This window comes from Rhinoderma darwinii, chromosome 5, assembly GCF_050947455.1.
Source record: "Rhinoderma darwinii isolate aRhiDar2 chromosome 5, aRhiDar2.hap1, whole genome shotgun sequence".
Taxonomy (NCBI): domain Eukaryota; kingdom Metazoa; phylum Chordata; class Amphibia; order Anura; family Rhinodermatidae; genus Rhinoderma; species Rhinoderma darwinii.
This window is the reverse complement of record NC_134691.1, coordinates 23,597,389-23,623,632: the sequence shown is the minus strand read 5'-3', so window position 1 is coordinate 23,623,632 and position 26,244 is coordinate 23,597,389. Positions and strand designations below refer to the sequence as shown.

General features: G+C 43.0%; 1 protein-coding gene across 1 annotated transcript in view; it reads left to right on the top strand.

Moving 5' to 3' along the window:
* The window catches only part of LOC142652435 (fer-1-like protein 6), a 39,873-nt gene that overhangs the window by 9,258 nt on the left and 4,371 nt on the right, over nt 1-26,244 (top strand). The window contains exons 2-7 of the mRNA XM_075828077.1: nt 13,377-13,459; nt 18,448-18,577; nt 19,683-19,737; nt 19,843-19,974; nt 20,586-20,648; nt 25,096-25,174. Of these exons, the coding sequence (XP_075684192.1) occupies nt 13,377-13,459; nt 18,448-18,577; nt 19,683-19,737; nt 19,843-19,974; nt 20,586-20,648; nt 25,096-25,174 (542 nt within the window). The remainder of the gene's footprint in view (nt 1-13,376; nt 13,460-18,447; nt 18,578-19,682; nt 19,738-19,842; nt 19,975-20,585; nt 20,649-25,095; nt 25,175-26,244) is intronic.

Here is a 26,244-nt window from a genome sequence, read left to right as displayed (position 1 = left end):
CCGCTCTTTCCACAATTCCCGATCACCTCTCCATTGATTCTCCACAAAATGGGATGGGGTTGAATGACTATCTTTCTGGTGATAAGTGCAAGTCCCAGAGGTGGGACACTTATTTTGTTTTAGACATTTATGGCTTATACTGTTGATATGCAATTCAAGTTTAAGATGGGAATACCCCTTTAAGCTGTGGAAAGATGTAAAATTAAATTCAAGAGTTAAAGTTTTCTTTTAACAATTCTCCAAAATCTAAGCTCTACTGTTATTCCACCGTCTCTACTAACAAACAATCTTTAGTTAATACATAGAGGGGAGTTCTTCTTTGGCAATGATATGTCAGGGGCCTGAAGTAGCTATGGCACCTTGATGTACCATTATGTCAAGGTGACCACATGGGTAAAGCCCCTATGCCCACGGGATCACCAGCAAGGAGTATGGCTGTAAAACATGGCCACACTACTACCACAACTGCCGGGATCAGAGAAAACTCAGATCCCGGCAAATAACCCCTTCAGATCATGGCACTGCACAACAGTGACAACATAATTGCCGAGGTTGGCATTACTACAGAGATTGACTGAAAATGGATTTAAAGAGGCTCTGTCACCATATTATAAGTGCCCTATCGTGTACATAATGTGATCGGCGCTGTAATGTAGATTACAGCAGTGTTTTTTATTTAGAAAAACTATGATTTTTGACAGAGTTATGACCTTTTTTAGCTTTATGCTAATGACTTTCTTAATGAACAACTGGGCGTGTTTTACGGTTTGACCATGTGGGCATTGTACGGAGGAGTGTATGATGCTGACCAATCAGTGACCAATCAGCGTCATACACTTCTCTCCATTCATTTACACAGCACATAGTGATCTAGCTGGATCACTATGTGCAGTCACTTACTCACATTCTAATGTTACTGAAGTGTCCTGACAGTGAATAGACATCACTACCAGCTAGGACGTGATGTCTAGTCACAATCCTGACACTTCGGTAACTTTTGTGTGAGATTTACAGCAAGGCAAGCGTAATCTCGCGAGATTACGCTGTAAACTGTCATTTAAAACGATTTTACGCTTGTTGTGCTGTAAATCTCACACAAACGTTACCGAAGTGTCAGTATTGTGAATAGACATCACGTCCTGGTTGGTAGTGATGTCTATTCGCTGTCAGGACACTTTAGTAACGTTAATGCGTGAGTAAGTGACTGCACATAGTGATCTAGCAAGATCACTATGTGCTGTGTAAATGAATGGAGGGAAGTGTATGACGCTGATTGGTCACTGATTGGTCAGCGTCAAACACTTCTCTCCACAACGCCCACTTGGTCAAAAGGTAAAAACACGCCCAGTTGTCTATTAAGAAACTCATTAGCATAAAGCTAATATAGGTCATAACTCCATCAAAAATTATAGTTTTTCTAAATAAAAACCACTGCTGTAATCTACATTACAGCCCCGATCACATCATGTACAAGATAGGCCACTTATAATTTGGTGACAGCCTCTTTAAATTCCAAAATCCCAAGATGAAAAAGGAAACATTTAGTGCGGTCCAGAAAAACAAAAGTGTTTTTATCTAAAAGGGTTAATAGCTATACCCCAGTACAATGATTTTACAGGAGCACTGCATTTGACTGTGCAGAATAGGAAATACTCCCGCAATCTTCCTCAGCGTCCATCAGGATGACATCTGTAGGATATGCTCTGTAGTCCAGAAAATAAAAATACTCAGAAAACATTGGTTAGCGTAAACTTTTGACTACATCGAACCTTTTACTTATATCATGTCCCCGAGATTGACTGCAAGCTCCTAGGATTAAAACAGTGCCCACATAATACTGAACAGCACCCCCATAGAACAAAACAGCGCTTACATAGAACAAAACAGTGCCCACATAGAAATAAACAGCACCCACATAGAACTAAACAGTGCCCACATAGAACTAAACAGCACCCACATAGAACTAAACAGCGCCCACATAGAACTAAACAGCACCCCCATAGAACAAAACAGCGCTTACATAGAACTAAACAGTGCCCACATAGAACTAAACAGCGCCCACATAGAACTAAACAGCGCCCACATAGAACTAAACAGTGCTCACATAATACTGAACAGCACCCACATAGAACTAAACAGCGCCCACATAGAACTAAACAGTGCCCACATAGAACTAAACAGCACCCACATAGAACTAAACAGCACCCACATAGAACTAAACAGCGCCCACATAGAACTAAACAGTACCCACATAGAACTAAACAGTGCTCACATAGAACTAAACAGCGCCCACATAGAACTAAACAGCGCCCACATAGAACTAAACAGCACCCACATAGAACTAAACAGCACCCACATAGAACTAAACAGCGCCCACATAGAACTAAACAGCACCCACATAGAACTAAACAGCGCCCACATAGAACTAAACAGCGCCCACATAGAACTAAACAGCGCTCACATAGAACTAAACAGCGCCCACATAGAACTAAACAGCGCTCACATAGAACTAAACAGTACCCACATAGAACTAAACAGTGCCCACATAGAACTAAACAGTGCTGACAGAACTAAACAGCACCCACATAGAACTAAACAGCGCCCACATAGAACTAAACAGCGCCCACATAGAACTAAACAGCGCTCACATAGAACTAAACAGCACCCACATAGAACTAAACAGCGCCCACATAGAACTAAACAGCGCTCACATAGAACTAAAGAGTGCCCACATAGAACTAAACAGTGCTCACATAGAACTAAACAGCGCCCACATAGAACTAAACAGCGCCCACATAGAACTAAACAGCGCCCACATAGAACTAAACAGCGCTCACATAGAACTAAAGAGTGCCCACATAGAACTAAACAGTGCTCACATAGAACTAAACAGCGCCCACATAGAACTAAACAGCGCCCACATAGAACTAAACAGCACCCACATAGAACTAAACAGTGCTCACATAGAACTAAACAGCGCTCACATAGAACTAAACAGTGCCCGCATAGAACTAAACAGTGCCCACATAGAACTAAACAGCGCCCACATAGAACTAAACAGTGCCCACATAGAACTAAACAGCGCCCACATAGAACTAAACAGTGCTCACATAGAACTAAACAGCGCCCACATAGAACTAAACAGCACCCACATAGAACTAAACAGTGCTCACATAGAACTAAACAGCGCCCACATAGAACTAAACAGTGCCCGCATAGAACTAAACAGTGCCCACATAGAACTAAACAGCACCTACATAGAACTAAACAGTACCCACATAGAACTAAACAGCACCTACATAGAACTAAACAGCGCTCACATAGAACTAAACAGCACCTACATAGAACTAAACAGCGCCCACATAGAACTAAACAGTGCTCACATAGAACTAAACAGCGCCCACATAGAACTAAACAGCGCCCACATAGAACTAAACAGTGCTCACATAGAACTAAACAGCGCTCACATAGAACTAAACAGCGCTCACATAGAACTAAACAGCGCTCACATCGAACTAAACAGCGCCCACATAGAACTAAACAGCGCTCACATAGAACTAAACAATGCTCACATAGAACTAAACAGCACCCACATAGAACTAAACAGCACCCACATAGAACTAAACAGCGCCCACATAGAACTAAACAGTACCCACATAGAACTAAACAGTGCTCACATAGAACTAAACAGCGCTCACATAGAACTAAACAGTGCTCACATAGAACTAAACAGCGCTCACATAGAACTAAACAGCGCTCACATAGAACTAAACAGCGCCCACATAGAACGAAACAGTACCCACATAGAACTAAACAGTGCTCACATAGAACTAAACAGCGCTCACATAGAACTAAACAGCGCTCACATAGAACTAAACAGCGCCCACATAGAACTAAACAGTACCCACATAGAACTAAACAGTGCTCACATAGAACTAAACAGTGCTCACATAGAACTAAACAGCGCTCACATAGAACTAAACAGCGCTCACATAGAACTAAACAGTGCCCACATAGAACTAAACAGTGCTCACATAGAACTAAACAGCGCCCACATAGAACTAAACAGTGCTCACATAGAACTAAACAGCGCCCACATAGAACTAAACAGCGCTCACATAGAACTAAACAGTGCTAACATAGAACTAAACAGTGCTCACATAGAACTAAACAGCGCTCACATAGAACTAAACAGCGCCCACATAGAACTAAACAGCGCTCACATAGAACTAAACAGTACCCACATAGAACTAAACAGTGCTCACATAGAACTAAACAGCGCTCACATAGAACTAAACAGTACCCACATAGAACTAAACAGTGCTCACATAGAACTAAACAGCGCTCACATAGAACTAAACAGTACCCACATAGAACTAAACAGCGCCCACATAGAACTAAACAGTGCTCACATAGAACTAAACGGTACCCACATAGAACTAAACAGCGCCCACATAGAACTAAACAGCGCCCACATAGAACTAAACAGTGCCCACATAGAACTAAACAGTGTCCACATAGAACTAAACAATGCTCACATAGAACTAAACAGTGCCCACATAGAACTAAACAGTACCCACATAGAACTAAACAGTGCCCGCATAGAACTAAACAGCACCCACATAGAACTAAACAGCGCCCACATAGAACTAAACAGCGCCCACATAGAACTAAACAGCACCCACATAGAACTAAACAGCACCCACATAGAACTAAACAGCACCCACATAGAACTAAACAGCGCTCACATAGAACTAAATAGCACCCACATAGAACTAAACAGTACCCACATAGAACTAAACAGTGCCCACATAGAACTAAACAGTGCCCACATAGAACTAAACAGTGCCCACATAGAACTAAACAGCGCCCACATAGAACTAAACAGCGCCCACATAGAACTAAACAGCGCCCACATAGAACTAAACAGCGCCCACATAGAACTAAACAGCGCCCACATAGAACTAAACAGCGCCCACATAGAACTAAACAGCGCCCACATAGAACTAAACAGCGCCAACGTAGAACTAAACAGCGCCCACGTAGAACTAAACAGCGCCCACGTAGAACTAAACAGTGCCCACGTAGAACTAAACAGTGCCCACATAGAATTAACAGTGCCCACAAAGAATTAACAGTGCCCACAAAGAATTAACAGTGCCCACATAGAATTAACAGTGCCCACATAGAATTAACAGTGCCCACATAGAATTAACTGTGCCCACATAGAATTAACTGTACCCACATAGAACTAAACAGCGCCCACATAGAACTAAACAGCACCCACATAGAACTAAACTGCACCCACATAGAACTAAACAGCGCCCACTTAGAACAAACAGTGCCCACATAGTGCCAGTGCACAGACAGTACTATGTGTGGTCTATATGGAGCCACTCAGTGCCGACACAGCATCATATTGTCATTGCATGGAACCAAAGAGTGCCAAACAGTGCCCAGAGATTATTATTCTTTGCCCAGATAATTAGTTCATCATAGTGATCATTTAGTGTCTAAACTGCCCACATATTACAGTCCATCTGTCACAAAGTAGCCACCACTTACCTACTCCTTATTACCCATGTGTACTGTGCCCTCTTCTGGCAGCAGCTGGTAAACTTAGTAATGTCTCCTTGATATTACTAGCTTCACAGTACTGCAGGTATTGTAGCTTCAGTTCTTAGCTCAGAGGAAATACCTAGTAAAATATGAAATCCTGGACTGCCCCACGGGATTATGGACACCTAAAAGGGATGAACTGTTACCCAAGTTTTCTATATGCCCAATAGATGCCCCAATTCTAATGCCATTTTAGCTCCGTCTTGATTATGGATTTTTCTTAGAACATTCCTTTACATATAGACCACTTTCTAGTCTGCTCTCACTCCTCTAGAATATTTATTAAGGATAAGCTGATAATCAGTGTCTGGAAAAGACACTCACAAATGCTGTATATAATGATAGATATGGGTGTGTGCCATCCAATCACTAGAGCCATGCACAGATGGTATTATCACTTGATTGGCATGTACAAGCACTTAACTGATGCAGATGAGGATCAATTAAACATGCTTTGTTCTTATGTGGGGCCAAATGTTTTGACAAATCCATCCAGATGCCTCTATCGTAGTCTCAAGGGGGCAGAGATAATGTGGTGGTTCTCTAATGGATCATAAGATTGATCAGAATCCCTAACGTACATCGCACCATGAGAGTCATAATTTAGCTGCACTTCTTCAAGCCAAAGAAAAATATTCAGGTTATCAAAATTTGTCCTTTGCGTTCTTTTTGAGGACTCTATTGATAAACTTTCTGGTAGAACTTATTGTATTCCGAAGGATCACTATTGTGTCATGTGGTTGATTATGTAAAGTTGAAAGAGTATGTACACTTTTGCAATTAAGTTTTTAAAGTTTCTATAAAAAAATGAGCAACTTTGCAAAAATACTTGATTTGAAATATCCTACTGTTTTGTGTCTACAGCTTCTATGCAGACCTCTGTGTTTCCATGGTTACAGACTACAAACATACCCTTGGTGTAGTCTGAGCCTGCCGTCATGTGTTACTTCACACCCTCTGCCTCTTGGTAACCTACAGAATAAAAAAAGAGGGGGCAAATGAAAGTGAACATTGTTTTTTACATTTAGAGGCTGAAAACATCTGCTTACCTAGTCCTGATCACACAGCTGGAATCCGTACAATGTATGAGCCCACAAAATTCTCTGTGAGGCAAACACAAAAACAGCAGCTCAAATCTCTCTCCTGTCCTGGAATCCAGGCTGATAGCTGTTAACTACACTGATACATTGTAATAACTCCCTCAGCTTTATGAGCAGGACTAGGCCAGGACATAAAAGGATAATCTGCCACATAAGAAGACACCAGTATTATAAATGGCACCTGGTAGGTAGGGGCCCTTTTTCAGATTTTGTATTGGGGCCCCAAGAATTTCAAGTTACGTCTCTTGTTGATACATTGAGCTCGTCTATAAGGCCCGGGCTGTAGGGTTCATCTTGGGAAGGAAGGCAATGGTCATATCGGCATCTTTACAGGAATCACGCTGAGAAAATCTCAGGCTCAAGAACTCTTTATTCATCATGTGGTTAAATCCAAACTCATTTTATTCAAATCAAGACAGATGCAAAATATTCTGGTTACCTGCAGATCTTTCCAGAAGACCCCCCATTGTTGCAAGAACAGACTTTGAATTACTTATTGATTATAACCAAGCATTTGCTCATGAGATTTAGAAAGAGCATCCCGTAAGGGTCACCAATTCATATTTCACTCTATATGCAAATTAAGGCACTTCTCGACCTGATTGGCTGAGAAGAACCACATGGTCGCGGCACTAAAGAGCAGTGGTCGCAACCACTTGGTGCCTCTTATAGGTCTTACAGTGAATATACATCTTAAACACGGTTATATACACAGTCGAGTCACATTATTATGACCAGCAGCTAATATCCAGAGTAACCGCTGTGTGCATCACGGACAGCAGCTAGACGGGCTGGCAGTGACTCAATAAGGAGCTGGTCGGTTGTCTCCGGTATCTCGCGCCGTGCTGACTGCAGCGCATCCCACATTTTCTGGAGGGTGCGTGGGGGAGGATCGATAGAGCGAACAAGACGATCAAGGTCCCACAGATGCTCAGGTCTGGTGAATTAGGGGCCAGGGAAGTACTTGGAAGTCTTGGTCGGGCTCTTCCAACCATTGTTGCACAATTCTAGCCGTGTGACATGTCGCATTGTCTTACTGGAAGATTCCACCTGCCCCCGGGAAGACAAATCGCATGTATGGGGGAACGTGATCTGCAACGATGGATTCAGAGACTTCCGCACGGATGACTGGCCAAGAGAATGCCATGAAACAATTCCCCAGATCATAACGTGGCCGCGACCAGCTTGTGTTCTTCCAGCAATGGTTGCCGGGTGTTTGTTCTCTGATGTTTCTCGCCTGACACGCCAACGTCCATCCGTTCAATGAAGCAGAAAACGTGATTCATCGGAGAATCCTTTGACAATAATCAGTGGTTCAATTCCGATACTGCCATGCAAATTGAATCCTTTTTTCCGATGCACCGGTGTTACATAGGAGCAGTGACCATCCGTCGGCTTCGGATCCCCATACGCAGTCGGGTTCGCTGAACTGTTGTTTTAGACACATGTTTGGTAGCCCCCTGGTTCTCATGGTGAGCTGCTCCACTGTAGCGTGTCGTTCGGCCCTCCCGCACCTTCGTAGCCGACATTCACGTCTCACATCAATGGCACGTGGTGCTCCGCAGTTTCCACGTCTGTTATTCCCAATGGTGCATTTGTCTACTCACGATACACTGTCACCACAGCAGCACGCGAACAGTTCACAAAATGCACTGTGTGAGAAATGCCACCACCCGTGGCCCGAAAGCCAATAATCATCCCTTTTTGTAAATGATAAATAGCCCCTTTTCCCCACGGCAACAACGAGTGATATGTGATCAGACAGCGTATCCCACACCTTATATACCCACCAAGCCTGCCCACCACACATCACTTCCTTCATGGGCTACGCGCTGCAAACATCGAAAGTAGGAGGTGGTGCTAATAATGTGACTCGACTGTGTAGGTTTAAAATTCTGTGCTGATTTTTAATTTTTTAATTTTTAGTTTTACCTTCCCATCTTCCAAAAGCCATAACTATTTTATTTTTCCATATACATAGCCATAGGAGGACTTGATTTTTGGAGGATGAGTTGTAATTATTTGTGGGGTGAAAAAAAAAACTGCAGCTCCTCCATTGTTTTTTGGGTTTCTTTTTACCTTGTGAAAAAAAACAACATCTTAAAGTGTAGCTAAACGTTTGACAAACTTCTGACATGTCACCCATGCATTACACGGACAGCCCACTGATTTCAATCATCACCATGTAATGCTTTATTTCCCCTGCGGTGGTGCTGTAGGGGAAGTGCACACTTGCTGATGGTTCCTCATCAGATTGCAGATGATCACCCGGACAACCCTTGGCGGTGGCTTATCTCCCATGAGAACAAAGAATTGGGCAACCAATATGCCCAATCCTTGTTTCCCCCAACATCTGCCATCGGGGGAGAGCCGGGACATCCCATACACATTAGATGGTTGACTGGTTCCCGCCGAAAACAGGCTGGTTCATAAATCATATGTTACATTAAAGTGTAGCTAAACGTTTGACAAACTCCTGACGTCATAGTGACATGTCAGAAGTTTGGATTGGTGGGGGTCCGAGCACTGAGACCCCCACCAATCGCTAAAACTAAGCAGCTGAAGCGCTCGTATGAGCGCTCAGCCGCTTTGTGTCTGATCGGCTTTTTCCGGAAATAAATGTATCGTGTACGGACTCAATAGAAAGTCTAGGAGCCCGTACTCCGATACATCGGCTTTCCGGAAAAAGCCGAGCAGACACGGAGCAGCTGAGCGCTCATACGAGTGCTTCAGCTGCTTCGTTTTAGAGATTGGTGGGGGTCTCAGTGCTCGGACCCCCACCAATCCAAACTTCTGACATGTCACTATGACGTCAGAAGTTTGTCAAACGTTTAGCTACACTTTAACTTTATTCTGGGGATCAGTACCATTACGGCAATATCAAATGTATATAGTTTTTTTTTTAAATGTACTACTTTTACTGGGAGAAAAATTATTAGTCATTACTATTTTATTTTTCTGTTGATGGAGCGGTGTGAGGGATTGTTTTTTGTGGGGCAAGCAGTAGTTTTTATTGGGACCATTTTGAGGTACATACGATTTTTTAAAATCACTTTTTATTCCATTTTATATGGGAAGTAAAGTGACCAAAAAACCATGCAAGATAAAACATTTTCCACTATATTGTAATAGTTTGTACTTTTACGGAAGTGGCGTTACCAATTCTGTTTAGTTTTTTTTACATTACTTTAGGGGTAAATGGGAAAAGTGTTTTTTTTACTTATAATAATAATAATTAAACATTTTTTGTACATTATTAAAAACTTTTTTTTTTATTTTTCTTTAGTCCCCCTAGGGGACTTGAACAAGCAATTGTTTGTTTGCTGGTACAATACACTGTAATCTTATATATATTTTCGAAAGTTTGTTTGAAGCCCGATTTTTCATTGGTTTAAAATCAGGGAATAGCTATTCTTGATTGGACACGAGTTCCCCAGGTAACGGATTACACTGACAGGCTCCGCCCCCTATTGATGACGTGGCAGCCCATAATTGGCTGCATGTACATCATTCCTTGCTGAATTGCTTAACACAGCAGCACTGCGATGTTGGCCACAGCGGGTTTGCACAGAGGCAGGACAGTTGTCCTGTCTCGTAAAATTGAGGGACTCAAATGCATGGAGAAGCAATAAACGATGGAGGGACTAATAGTAAAGATGAGGAGCGAGGAAAAATGATACCAAATAGGCATGAATCAGAAGTCCCCGCCCCTCATCCACCACTTCGTAGTTTAGCCTAGGAGCACTGGCTTAGGACTTTTATTTCCTAAAGGGAATACATTTTTTTTTGATCATGTGATTATAGTGTTAAGGATATTTAATGGTGCTTCCAATAACATTGGGTTCGGTGTCACCAGTAATCCACCCGTACTTACGGACCCGTTTTCTCTGCACTAATCGGCAGCCCCTTCTCTCTATCAGTGCTGGAAAGAGAGAAGGGGCAGCCCTTTCGGGCAGAGTTTCCGCAGCGATTGAAAGTAAAAGAAGTTCATACGTACCGTTGTCTTGGCTGCAGCGGTCACATGGGATGAAACGTCATCCCGGGAGGCCGGACTGGAGGAAGAAGCAGGTAAGTTAACTTTTAATACTCTATAACTATTATGCGCGTCGTGTTCCCATATAAAGTATGGGAGCACAGTCCGTATAAAGCAAAAATAGGACATGTCCTATCTTTTGTGGAGCCTGTCTACGGCACGGACACCTTCCTGTAAATATACAGGAAGGTGTCCATGGGCAATAGAAGTGAATGGGTCCGTAATTACGGACGAATTATACGGTCGTTTGCATGGGGCCTTACAACACATAATTGGGTATTTAAATAGTGAGCTTTTACTCCATCTATACCGTAAGTTAACCTCCCGAGCAACGCCAGGTATAAAAGCTAGTACTTATGTATTGTTCTACACTACCGTTCAAAAGTTTGGGGTCACCCAGACAATTTTGTTTTTTCCATGAAAACTCACACTTATATTTATCAAATGAGTTGCAAAATGACTAGAAAATATAGTCAAAACATTGACAAGGGAAGAAATAATGATTTTTATTTGAAATAATAATTTTCTCCTTCAAACTTTGCTTTCGTCAAAGAATGCTCCATTTGCAGCAATTCCAGCATTGCAGACCTTTGGCATTCTAGCTGTTAATTTGCCGAGGTAATCGGGAGAAATTTCACCCCATGCTTCCAGAAGCCCCTCCCACTAGTTGGATTGGCTTGATGGGCACTTCTTGCGTACCATACGGTCAAGCTGCTCCCACAACAGCTCTATGGGGTTGAGATCTGGTGACTGCGCTGGCCACTCCATTACAGATAGAATACCAGCTGCCTGCTTCTTCCCTAAATAGTTCTTGCATAATTTGGAGGTGTGCTTTGGGTCATTGTCCTGTTGTAGGATGAAATTGGCTCCAATCAAGCGCTGTCCACAGGGTATGGCATGGCGTTGCAAAATGGAGTGATAGCCTTCCTTATTCAAAATCCCTTTTACCTTGTACAAATCTCCCACTTTACCAGCACCAAAGCAACCCCAGACTATCACATTACCTCCACCATGCTTGACAGATGGCGTCAGGCACTCTTCCAGCATCTTTTCAGTTGTTCTGCGTCTCACAAATGTTCTTCTGTGTGATCCAAACACCTCAAACTTCGATTCGTCTGTCCATAACACTTTTTTCCAATCTTCCTCTGTCCAATGTCTGTGTGCTTTTGCCCATATTAATCTTTTCCTTTTATTAGCCAGTCTCAGATATGGCTTTTTCTTTGCCACTCCGCCCTGAAGGCCAGCATCCCGGAGTCGCCACTTCACTGTAGACATTGACACTGGCGTTTTGCGGGTACTATTTAATGAAGCTGCCAGTTGAGGACCTGTGAGGCGTCTATTTCTCAAACTAGAGACTCTAATGTACTTGTCTTGTTGCTCAGTTGTGCAGCGGGGCCTCCCACTTCTCTTTCTACTCTGGTTAGAGCCTGTGTGTGCTGTCCTCTGAAGGGAGTAGTACACACCGTTGTAGGAAATCTTCAGTTTCTTGGCAATTTCTCGCATTGGAATAGCATTCATTTCTAAGAACAAGAATAGACTGTCGAGTTTCACATGAAAGCTCACTTTTTCTAGCCATTTTGAGAGTTTAATCGAAGCCACAAATGTAATGCTCCAGATTCTCAACTAGCTCAAAGGAAGGTCAGTTTTATAGCTCCTCTAAAAAGCAAAACTGTTTACAGCGGTGCTAACATAATTGCACAAGGGTTTTCAAGTCTTTTCTAATCATCCATTAGCCTTCTAACACAGTTAGCAAACACAATGTACCATTAGAACACTGGAGTGATGGTTGCTGGAAATGGGCCTCTATACACCTATGTAAATATTGCATTAAAAACCAGACGTTTGCAGCTAGAATAGTCATTTAGCACATTAACAATGTATAGAGGGTATTTCTGATTAATTTAATGTTATCTTCATTGAAAAAAACTGTGCTTTTCTTTAAAAAATAAGGAAATTTCTAAGTGACCCTAAACTTTTGAACGGTAGTGTATTTAGCAGGTCTTATTAAGCCCTTTCATTAGGCCCCTAGGATGCCATTGGCACCCCGTGAATGCGTAGCGGGGAGACCGATGGGGTGACGGAGGTGGCCCCTCCCTCTTTCAAGCGGCTTGTATGCTTCGGTCACTATTGACCGCGGCATATACGTGGTTAAACGGCCGTAATTAGAGTTATCTCTGATCCCGGGCCGTTACAATGACGTTACAACTGACACCCCCGAGTATGCCCTCACCATGCTCCCGCTTTACGACTATAATGTACACTTATAATGTTGGGAAGGGGTCAAAGACACAAATTTGGGTTGCCTTTAGTGACCACTAGGGGGAGTTTATGAGCTTACTGCATACAAATATATACATTGAAATCAGTAACAAATCTGTATGCAGATAGCTCCTAAGCTCCCCTAGGGGTGCTTGTATGCAGATAGAATTTTATCATTTAGAGGGGTATTCCCAACGACGAGATATGCCATAAATGTCTGATAGATGCGGGTACGTGTGTGTGTGTGTGTGTGTGTGTGTGTGTGTATATATTTATATATACTTTCCTTTATGTTACCATCTAACATCTCTGCATTATTTTCTCCCTGCACCCCACTCTTAAAATTTTTCCCTCTCTCTCTGCAGGAAGGGTCTGTTTTCCGGGCTGCACCTGAAGAAAAAAAAGAAGGGTGACAAAGGATTAACATTTGCAAACAAGGGCGCACTAGGTAAGGCCTAGTAACCAAACACAGAAGAATTTACAATAGTCCCAGATCAAGATTGTGAAACCATTTTATTTCCTCCAGAGATTCAATCACTGCTGAGACCTTTACAAGAGATTACATGTAATCATCCAGAGCTACCCATAATCCTCCCGCTCACACCTGTATAGTCGCTTCCCGAAACATGAGCTAATCGTACACTTCATTTATATATTTCTGTCATTTTAACCCATGAAGATACACAGTATAGAAAATGACCAGTATATAGCGCCACCAAGTGGACACAAGGGACTCACACAGTATTACAAATTCCAAATCCTGAAGACCAAAATCAGTTGAGTTGTCTAACCACATTGGAGGCATATTGCTAGGATACGGCACTGTCTGATTTTATCCGTCATGCCACATCGCCTCCTGTTTGCGCCACTTGCGTTTTTAGAACCCCACAAATTGGACTTTGATGACATATCCTAGAGAAATGCCACCAACGCCTGTTTTGAGACCATCCCATTGTAGGAGCAGTGATGAATAGAATGTGCTCTACAGTGCAATTTTTTAAAGAGGTTGTACAGGATTAGAAAAACGTGGCTGCTGCCTTTGAGAAACAGCGCCACACTTGTCCATGGGTTGTGTGTGGTATTGCAGTTCAGCTCCACTGAACTGAAGGGGGATGAGCTGCAATACCATAGACAACTTGTGGACAGCTGTGGAGCTGTTTCTGGAAGAAAGCAACCATGTTTTTCTAATCCTATACAACTTATTTATCCCTTTCGCTGCCGTAACAATTTCCACACTTTTGACATACACAAATAAAATCTAAATGATCAAATTTAAAAAAAACAAAAACGTATTATACCCCATATCCATGGAAGTAGACACCTTACACATTGTAAAAATGCCACTTAGTAATTTACAGTCATGGGCATCTTCAAGCAATTTTGCATTAAAGCGTCATTTTGTTTAAATAAAATGCATAGAAAGTCATGTTCACGGCTAATAGTCTGACCCAAGCAGAGCCTAAAATACACAACACCTCCTAAAAGTAAAAGTACAAGATGTGCAGAGTTCATATGCGCTACTTATGCCTGTGTCTACATGCACAAATCTTCACATAATCACCACAACTGACGAGACCAAAAATCAGAGAGCGCATATTCACTGTCATTGGTAAGAGGGCTGATAACATGAAGGAAAGTTCCTGTCCCCCCGCCCCCCTGGGGTCACTGGGGTCTGTACAGGGGGAGATAACAGTAACAGGCTGTGATCTTTCTTCCTGCTCTCACTTGCAGCTCCTCCTCCCACCTCCTCCCTCCACAGACACAGAAACAGGAGGTACATTTTTCCATTTTGCTCCCTGACTTCGAGTGAGTGATGTGCCCTGAATATTGCACTTACTGTAGATCTTTGAGATAAAATTCTCAACTTTAATATGATACCAAGAGCTAAGCTTTAGTTCTTTGTACTCTAGTGGCGGCAAGTGTTTAAATATCTTACATACGTCCTTCGCAGTGAACTCCATTCAAAACGTAAATATCGGCAATCAAAGGCTCCTAACCCATCCCCGCACACACAGCTAAAGTCATCAACCAGGAGACCATATCAGGACAGAGCATTGTGGTCTGTTCACACTCCTGTTTAGCTCACAGAGGATGGCCTGGATTAAACCCTTTCTGTACGGCATCAATACGCCACAGCAGGACTGCTTTAATGCACAGTCACACTTCTGTTGTAACGACTGGAATCGGAGAAACCCTTCTAACCGGTAACCGGTTGACCACAGCATAATAAAAAGTGTTGGTATCCTTTAGATGGCATCACCAGCATTTCCAATGACACAGTCAGGAGCCTTTTTATATATGGACTGTCAGTCCTGAGGTACTTTTTCCCCAGATTGCCCACTGTTAGGGCACACTAAGGGGGCATTATAATGTTTAAAAAATGTCATCCTTTTACTTGCAGCTTCGTTCACAGATGCTGAAGCAGGGAGCTGCAATTTCATGCAACACCCTGCTTCAAACAAGTGCTGTGACTCCAAAATCAGGGCTAAAGCTGAAATTTTTTCATCATTTCAAAGCCAAGACTCTTGAAGCAATAGCACGCCAGAAAGTGATGCGTATTTGGTTTCAAATGCCCATGACTCCTGGGATGTCAGGATCCTACTTGTGTTTTTTTGGATCCACTCCTAGTTTTGGCTTTCAAATACCAAAGCAAAATACTGACCAAAATGCTCAAGTAATAAAGGCATACCTCCCAACCGTCCTGAATCCGGGACAGTCCATATACGGACAGTGACATCAGAGGCTCTTACTGAAGCGGAATCCCGGTCCAGAGCGTTGCTGACGTTCTGGCAGGAGATTGCGCTCTGGAGAAGACCCTGGCATCACTATCCATACATGGACAGTGAAGTCACGGGCTCTTCCTGAAGCGGAATCCGTGGCCAGAGCATTGCCAACGCTCTGGCTGGGGATTCTGTTCCTGGAGAAGCCCCTGGCGTCACTATACATATATGAACAGTGACTACAGAGACTATTCCTGGAGCGGAATCCCTGGCCACTGTGGTAGTATATGGGCACCGTCTACATGGGCACTGTGGGCACTGGCACTTTATATGTGGAAACTGGCACTTTATATGTGGGCACTGGCACTTAATATGGGAACACTGTGGCACTATGTGAACACAGTGGCACTATCTACATGGGAACAGTGGCACTATGTGGGCACTGGCGCTTTATATGTGGGCACTGTGGCACTATGTTGGGTCTGGCACCATCTATGTGGGCACTATGTACAGGGGCATTATACTGTATGAGGCATCTGTGTGGGCATTATGCTGTATGGGGACAGCTATGGGGCATTATACTGTATGGGGCATCTGTGGGCATTATACTGTATGGGGGCATCTGTGTTGGCTTTATACTGTATGGGTGCCTCTATGGGGTATTATACCGTGGGGGGGGGCAGCTATAGTGGCATTATACTGTGGGGGGACACTATGGGAGGAAGATACTGTGTGGGCTAAACGGGTGTGTAAGGGCGGGGATTGGGCACGGTTAAAGGGGTGGCATAAAAGGGAAAAAAAACACGCACCGCATCAGTTGTCCCTCTTTGCGATACTTGAAAGTTGGGAGGTATGATAAAGGCCTTAGACTAAATTCCCACATGCAGTTTTTGGTGCCATTTCTGATGCGGTTGTTTAGCCAGTTGTTTAGGGTCTGATTTGTATAAAGCCGTAACAGGGCTCCCTTTCTAAAGCATTAGGCCTTTACTGTTCATCTGTATGCCTCCGACCTCCTATGACCTTCGACAGAAAAGAAAAATCATGGAATGCTTCATCAGATGCTGTATGTACGGAGGTATAAGGAAGGTATAAGGAAGCATTGATGATAGCTCTGAACATTGAGCAGCTGATGAAGCCTGTACAGTAGCACACAGAGGCTGTATAGCTCCGTACTAGGGAGTCGTACAGCCTCATTGTATTACCGTACAGGCTCAATGGACACAGCTCTGCCGTATGCATGAGGTCTAAAAAACCATTTACAAAAAGTGTCGAGAAAAAATGTGGTTAAAAAAACTCATCATGACGGATTCTGTTCATTTCTATTGGACTTGCACATGGATCAGGCTTATTATGATCTGTTTATTTTATTTTATCATTGAAATCAATGGGTGACAGATTAAAAAAGCTGAAAGTAACTAATGTAAATTTCATGAGTATTCCCATCTTGTGATGTAATGGCATATTGCTAGAATATGACTGGTGGGGTCTGACCCCTGGGACCCCCGTGATTTCCAAAATAAAGCAGCGGTACTAATGGGCACCTACAGTGCAGGGTACTGCAAGTGAATGGGGCTGTGTAACTCCCGGAACGAGTGGTTGGGAGCGTCGCTGTGCAGGGAAATACTGTGAAGGAGCGACAGCGCTCAACTGGCGCTGCTGCTCCTTCATTCTGAGGATTGGTGGGGATTGCAGCCACCTAGCGCAATGCCATTTCTTACCATCACGGGAATACCCCTTTAAATGGAGTCTGTCACCAGAAATGTCCGTATCAAACTAGCAACAGGGTATTATAGAGTAGGCTAACCTGATTCTAAAGTTTATTACCTTTTTCTCACGAGTGCCTCCTCTGCAGAGAAAATAGTTTTATTCCGTTTATGAAAATGAGCATTTTGGAGCAACGAGGGCATCACCGTTGCTCCAAAATGCTCGGTCGTCGTCCCCCAGGTCAATCCCTCTGGCTTCTTCCATTGATTGACAAGGGCCAGGCAGTGTAATAGGCGAGTTCACGCCTGGCCCCGTAGTGTCCCAAACACGCGCGCGCGGCCCTGCTTCATAATCTGTGCATGCGCAGTAGTGCCGATTAGAACGGTGACCGTAAAGGTTGTACTGTACCGTAATAATAATCATACAACCTTTACGGTCACTGTTCTAATCGCCACTACTGCACATGCGCAGATTATGAAACAGGGCCACGCGCGCGTCCAGAACACTACGGGGCCAGGCATGAACATGCCTATTACACTGCCTGGCCCTTGTGAATCAATGGAAGAAGGCAGAGGGATTGACCTGGGGAACGACGACAGAGCATTTTGGAGCAACGGTGACACCCTCGTTGCTCCAATATGCTAATTTGCATAAACTGAATAAAACTATTTTCTCCAGAAAGGAGGCACTCGTGAGAAAAAGGTAATGAACGTTAGAATCAGGTTCACACTAACATATTGGCTGCCGTTTATAACAGATCTATGACCACTGAGACAGATCCGTACTTCAGTCTATCCAAAGGGATCCTGACAGAGACCATTGACACTAATGGGGTCCATCAAAAGTCTGGTATTTTTTTCCCCAAAAACAGTGATGCATACTGTATTATTCTTACTGTCAAAAATACTGGGAACTCTGAAGGAACCGTTTAACGTAAGTGTGAACCCAGCCTGAATCAGCTCTATTTTATTTTTGCTATATGTTTTATTATCTGTTCTTCCATGTGCTTCAGGGAGACAGGATGACACAGACAGCACACATAGCGACTTCCCCGGGACTGATCTGGGCGGCAGCAGTGAGAGTTTACTCACCGACTTCTCAGTCTCCAACACATCTCTGTCCTCCACTATGCAAAGAAAAAGGTAGGTATGAATTATCATGGCACTAAACCTGTGGACAAAAAACTTTTTATTCCCATTTTTTCCCAAAAATAATTTAATAAAAAATGAAACCCCAATGTATACAGTATGAACTTTAAAATGCCATAAAAATATCAACTTGTCCTGCAAAAATATAAGTCTAAGGCCGGGTTTACAAAAACGCTGCGTTTTGCGTGCGCAAAAGGCACTTAACAGCTCCGTGTGTCATCCCCGTATGATGCGCGGCTGCGTGATTTTCGCGCAGCCGCCATCATTATGACACTCCGTTTGGATGTTTGTAAACAGAAAGGCACGTGGTGCTTTTTTGTTTTCATTCATACGTTTGACTGCTGTTGCGCAAATCACGCTCGTCCCACAGAAGTGCTTCCGTGTGGCATGCGTGATTTTCACGCACCCATTGACTTCAATGGGTGCGTGATGCACGAACAACGCACAAATATAGGACATGTCGTGAGTTTTTTTCAGCGGACTCACGCTGCGCAAAAATCACGGACTGTCTGCACTGCCCCATAGACTAACATAGGTCCGTACGACACGCGTGAAAATCACGCGCGTTGCACGGACGTATATCACGCTCGTGTAAACGAGCCCTAATACCTCTGTGTTGACATAAAAGTACAAAAATTGAAACCGTTGAAATGCAAAGAGGAAAATACAAAAAAATCTCTTGCTTTGGACAATCCCTTCTTGTTATAAGGGGCTCTTAACGCTAAGCTAATTACAAAGTGTTCCCCTTCTGGGATCCCCGGCGATCAGCTGTAATCTGTGTGGACACTTGCCAATAACTGGAAAGTGTCTTTTTCAAGTGACATCACTTTCATTAAGACATTATGTCTGTTGACCTTAACAGCCAATCATGGCATGGCCCTGTGGACCTCACATCATGTGACCATAACAGCCTGTTATAGCATGGCCCTGTGATGTTATGCCCACAAGGCCATTCCATGATTGGCTACTATGGCCCCAGCGATCTGTGTGAATTGGTGATAAATGTTTCTTGCTGGAATACCCTTTGGGCCCAAACATATGTGCGGTATTAAGGAGTTAATATTTTCTAATAATGATTATTACCTGCTCAATTCATTAGAGCCAAACTACAGTCCAAGATTCACGAAGGAGAAACGAAAATCCAAACATATCAGGTAAGTTCACCCTATAAACCAATGAATACAGCGTATAGTACATAGGATAATATGATGTGTGTATACTAATTAGTATATTATTATATGGCCATGCGCACCTTATAGATTGCCATAACCGTTACCGAAGCCCGGCAGCTGATTGGAGAAAACATCGACCCTGTGGTGATCATTGAGATTGGAGACGAAAAGAAACAAACTACTGTCAAAGAAGGAACAAATGCCCCGTTCTACAATGAGGTGAGTGCCATGTTGTCCGTCCATCATGCCAGGTTCTGACCATTCTTTTTTTAAAGGAATACTCCAGAAATAACTTATAAACTGTGGTGTGACCAGTGTAGGACTTGAAGGGGTGGGGCATGACACAAGGATACAAACAACACTGAAGAGAGATTCCTATGTGTTATGCGTCGCCCCCTAAGGCCAAAATGCACAACAATTCTGTCTCAAAGTGTGCCAAAAACTGGCAAACATGCCGTGCACCTAATTTATTATGTGTTTTAGACACTTTTTACACCTTATTCGACAATTTTGAAAGTGTAAAGATAAAAGGGCTGAACTAAGAGAAGTTGTAAAATGTGCCAGATTTATTGGTTGCGTGTACCTGTATGGTCTAGTAATACTCTGTCTAAGTTTAAGACAATATTAATAAATCCTCCCCTAGGGTATCATTTTTGCCCAGACCTCCTAACCGGCGTGTTGTTTTTTTTAAATGGACCTCGAAGGGGGCAGAGTTTATACAAACATGCCCAAAAGTTAGCATATCTCAACTTTTGTTGTCGTCATAAACCTATGTTACAGCTTTTGTTCTGCATTGTTTTTGAAAATGCATATTTCTATTTTGTTGACAGTACTTCGTCTTCGACTTTGTTGGGCCTCAAGAACAACTTTTTGACAGAATTATACGATTGTCTGTAAGTATCACAAAATTGTATGAAACTTACTTTCCCTGTTTAAAAAAACACTGCAACAAGGCGTCATGGAGTCCCCTGGTGGGTCCTTTCCCCGGCCCTCTCCCATATCATCAAAGTAAAAACAAAAATTGATTACCCAGCAACTCACTCTGAATCCAAGTCTGCTAGGGGAAGCTCAAGTTTTTGTCATTGGAAATCAAAGAGTCTGTAACTGGGATTCATAACTTTTTAGAACATTAAAACTGGATTTGGTTCACATGACAGCTGATAATATAATAACCATCGAAGATTATGAAGCTGACACAGAACTTTTTTTTCCCTCCACTGCAGTAACTGTATATACATAGTATAGTCATACTTGCCAACTTTTTAGAAGTGACATCGGGAAGATTCCGAGAAGTGACGTATTAAGCCCATTTATATAAGACAACACCCAACCTCAGATATTTAAATCGCAAGTAGTGCATATGACCCCATCATCACAGTGCAGTGTGAACAGAGACTAACACATGTTCAGTTTTCTGTAAGAGGAGATGTCCCTGGAGCCTGGGGAGGTGAGTAACACTGGACACCAGGTATAATTCACCCCTTTAATCACTGCAACAAAAGCTTCTTACTGCCCTAGACCCCCAGGGATTCTGACATTAACTCCTTACTGCCCTAGACCACCAGGGATTCTAACATTAACTCCTTACTGCCCTAGACCACCAGGGCTTCTGACATTAACTTCTGACTGCCCTAGACCACCAGGGCTGCTCATTTGAGCTCTTTACTGCTCTAGACCACTGGGGCTGCTGACATTAAGTCCTTACTGCCCTAGACCACCAGGGCTTCTGATATTAAACCCTTACTGCTCTAGACCACCAGGGCTTCTGACATTAACTTCTGACTGCCCTAGATCACCAGGGCTGCTGACGTTAGCTCCTTACTGCTCTAGACCACCAGGGCTGCTGACATTAAGTCCTTACTGCCCTAGACAGTAAAGACTTAATGCTGATATGAATTCCTTACTGCCCTAGACCACCAGGGATGCTGGCATTAAACCCTTACTGCTTTAGACCACCAGGGCTGCTGACATTAACCCCTTCACTGTCCTAGACCACCAGGGATGCTGACATTAAACCCTTAATGCTCTAGACCACCAGGAATACTGACATTAACTCCTTCACTGTCCTAGACCACCAGGAATGCCGATATTAACCCCTTCACTGTCTTAGACCACCAGGGATGCCGACATTAGCTCCTTACTTCTCTAGACCACCAGGGATGCTGCTATTAATTCCTTACTGCCCTGGACCGCCAGGAATGCTAAAGTTAAATCCTTATCGCTCTAGACCATCAGGGATGCCGACATTAGCTCCTTACTGCTCTAGACCACCAGGGCTTACATTAACTCCTTACTGCCCTAGACATCCAAGGATGCTGATATTAATTCCTTACTGCCCTTGTACACCAGGACTGCTGATATTAATTCCTTACTGTCCTAGACCACCAGGAATGCTGACATTAATGCCATCACTGTCATAGACCACTAGGGATGCTTGCATTAACCCCTTTACTGCCATAGGCGACTAGGGATGTTGTATTAAGCCTTTGTGTACCCTATAACCCAGGGATAATAGATAGTAAAAAACGTATTTACTTGAAGCCATATTTCAAGACCACATGCTTTGTTTATATGGCTGGTATAGTTTGGTGCAAAAAGGGGTAACCCTCGCCTTACATAGGCCATTGTCCCCTCCTACTCAGGCAACAGAAAGATTGCACAATAAACCGGGCTGCATCCAGATAGAAAAAGCAAGATAAGGAGATAAAAGGACAGGAACAAGAATGTGCACTGATAGGATGCCTGGGGTAGACATTGCGGGAGATTCATCAAAATTGTTGTAAATTAAGAGTAAAGTAGTTGCCTATTGCAAGCAATCGATAAAAATAAAAGGTGCAATCTGATTGGTTACTATGGACAACTACTCCACTACTACTCTACTGCTACTCCATGTCTGCTTTGCACCAGTTTTGACAAACCTCCCCTGAGGGACGATTCTAGCTTTTCTGCGGCCGGAGGCGAAAATAGAAATGGAACCCCCCAGATCTTAATTGACATCCCCTTGGCTGTTCTACAACACTGGCAGCCTACTTCAACTCTTGCAGATGCGCTGTTGCCTTGTACTCCCCTGGCATGCGTGGTGCAGCGATGAAGCCGACCAGAGTACACCCCGCTGCACGGTGCCTGCCCATGCATAGCACGTCGAGGAAGTTGGATGAGGTTGCTAGTGATGTATAACAGCCAGGGGGATGTCAATCTAAAATAGAAAGGTGGTTTTGGACGCAGGAATATGTGACTCTTTAGGATAGCGGAACCGCCCCATGACCCTTTTAAAAGTAATTAGCATATAGTGTGCGCCATTTTAAAAGTTGATTTTATAAATTTTGCTGCATCTGAAAAAAACATACAGGGGAATGTTTGGAAATATTGTCAGGTCATAATGTATATTACCGCAGGCGGTTCAAGGGGTTAAAACTACCTGACAGGTTCCCATTAAATAGATAATGAATTGCAACAATTCCACCTGCCCTGCAATTTTGTTATTAAAAATATATCCTGTAATTACAGCTCCAGAACCAAGCTCAGTACATATATACACCAGACTCAAGCTCAGTACAAATATACACCAGAATCAAGCTAAATACAAATATACACCAGCACCAAGCTCAGTACAAATATACAACACCAGAATCAAGCTCAGTACATATATACAACACCAGAATCAAGCTCAGTACATATATACAGCACCAGAATCAAGCTCAGTACATAAATACTGTACCAGAACAAAGATCAGTACATATATACAGCACCAGAACAAACTCAGTATATAAATACAACACCAGAACCAAGCTCAGTACATAAATACAGCAGCAGAGCCAAGCTCAGTACATATATACAGCATCAGAACAAAGCACAGTACATAAATACAGCAGCAGAGCCAAGCTCTGTACATAAATACAACACCAGAACCAAGCTCAGTACATAAATGCAGCACCAGATCCAAGCTCAATACATATATACAGTACCAGAACCAAGCTCAGTACATATATACACCAGAACCAAACTCAGTACATAAATACAGCACCAGAACAAAGCTCCGTACATAAATACAGTACCAGAACAAAGCCCAGTACATATATACAGTACCAGCACAAATACAGCTCAGTACAGAGATCATTTGAAAATTCAGTTTAAACCCTACCCTTTACGTTTGTACGGCATAAAACTACAGCTCCCACCATAGCCTGAAATATGATAAGGATATGCTGGGAGTTGCTGTTTCACACAAAAAAAATTATACCACCTATCATCTCGCTGCAAATCATGCAGTGACTACAGTTCTGACAAAAGGCACAATAGTCATTTACATTGAGTGACTCACAGGTGATGTCTTGTCAGATTCTAGTCGTTTGGCACTCAGATGCCTTCAGCTTCTTACTTTTCAAACATATCCGCACCTATAAATGTAGATCAAATTTTCATGGTGCCAGACACTGCGCCCCTGAAATGAACAGCACCGTACACTGTGTCACACATACACACACACACACACACACACACACACACACACACACACACACACACACACACACACACACACACACACACAGAAACACAGTGACCCCTGCAGAGAGTGCCCTCCCATAGAGCCCCCTGTAGATAGTGCCCACCCATAGAGCCTCCTGTAGATAGTGCCTCCCATAGAGCCCCCTGTAGATAGTGCCCTCCACAGAGCCCCCTGTAGATAGTGCCCCCACAGAGAGCCACCTGTAGATAGTGCCCCTCATTGAGCTCCCTGTAGATAGTGCCTCACATAGAGCCTTCTGTAGACAGTGGCCCACATAGAGACCCCTGTAGATAGTGCCCCCATAGACCCCTCAGAGATAGTGCCCTACATAGATCCCCTGTAGATAGTGCCCCGCAAAATTCCCCTGAAGATACTGCCCCCCCCAGAGTCCCCTGTAGATAGGGCCCCCTGTAGATAGAGCCCCCTGCAGATACTTCCCTCCAAGAGTCCCCTGTATAAAGGGCCCCCTATAGATAGAGCCCCCTGTAGATAATGCCACTCACACTGTTAATTAAAAAAAAACAAAAATGTTTTACTCTCTTCTGAGCAGGTCTCCTGGAGCTAAGGACGTAAGCGGCGCGATGACGTCAAACGTCCTATAGACACAGATACAATTATAGTGCAGGAGGGGTTGGCGGTGGTTTGTTTCAGTGCAGCAGCCGTCCTCTCAGATAGGCAGCAGGCCGCCGCCTGAGGCGAGAGGCTCACCTTGTCTCATGGACGGTGCAGCCCTGCCTCTTCTGTTGTTTTGCAAAACGAGATTTCAAAATTTATAATTTGAGCCTTTGTATTTTTCATTCTATAAATTCAAATATCTTTCTGTCTGTATGCAGGTTATGCACAACAAGCTGATCGGAAGTGTATTAATTGGATCATGTAGACTGGATCTGGGCACAGTTTACAATGAACCAGGTAATGGATACGTCTGGTGTATGTCACTGTTACCCCACCATGTATACTACAGCAAATTCCTAGAGACTGATCAATGTGGCTCCCACTGGTTGTAAAATGTCGCCTTTATCTTAACATTGTGCCTCTTTGGCTCCTGTTTGCCAGACTCGTCTTTTCTTAAAAACTGTATTTGGGAAGCCGATGTAAATTGTGCCAGATTTATAAAAATGGAATACATGGCTCTATCTATCTATCTATCTATCTATCTATCTATCTATCTATCTATCTATCTATCTATCTATCTATCTATCTATCTATCTATCTATCTATCTATCTATCTATCTATCTCATATCTATCTATCTATCTATCTATCTATCTATCTATCTATCTATCTATCTATCTATCTATCTATCTATCTATCTATCTATCTATCTATCTATCTCATATCTATCTATCTATCTATCTATCTATCTATCTATCTATCTATCTATCTATCTATCTATCTATCTATCTATCTATCTATCTATCTATCTATCGTCATTTAGAGGCCACATATGTTTTAGCTGTTTTTCACGGCTTAAGAATATTAAGATATTAGTTCTTTGTGACACCGGTCATTTCATTGAACACCAGCCGTGAAGCAGCCTTTTAATTCTATTCCCTGCAGCAATGACAGAAGATGGCACAGTATTTCATTACAAGGATCTCCTCTCACTTTCTCATAGAATTTAACTTTGACTATTGACAGCGTGACAAATGCGAAATTCAGTGGAGTTAATGGACCAAGATACGTTTTTCAAATTTCTCATTTTAGAACTAAAAGAGACACTAATGTTATTTTCTGCTCCTAGTCACAACACAATGAACCAAATTCAATTCATTAGTGTTAATGGCTCAGGATGAGTTTCAATGTGGCAGGTCTCGTGGGGCGCTCTATTAACCCCTTGTGAACGCAGCTATTTTGGATTTTGTGGATGCAGCAATTTAAAAAAAATTGTAATTCCACAATTGCTTTTTGTATTTTGTTTTTACGGCGTTTACCATACGGTGTAAATTACATGTTAAATTTATTCTGCGGGTCGATACAGTG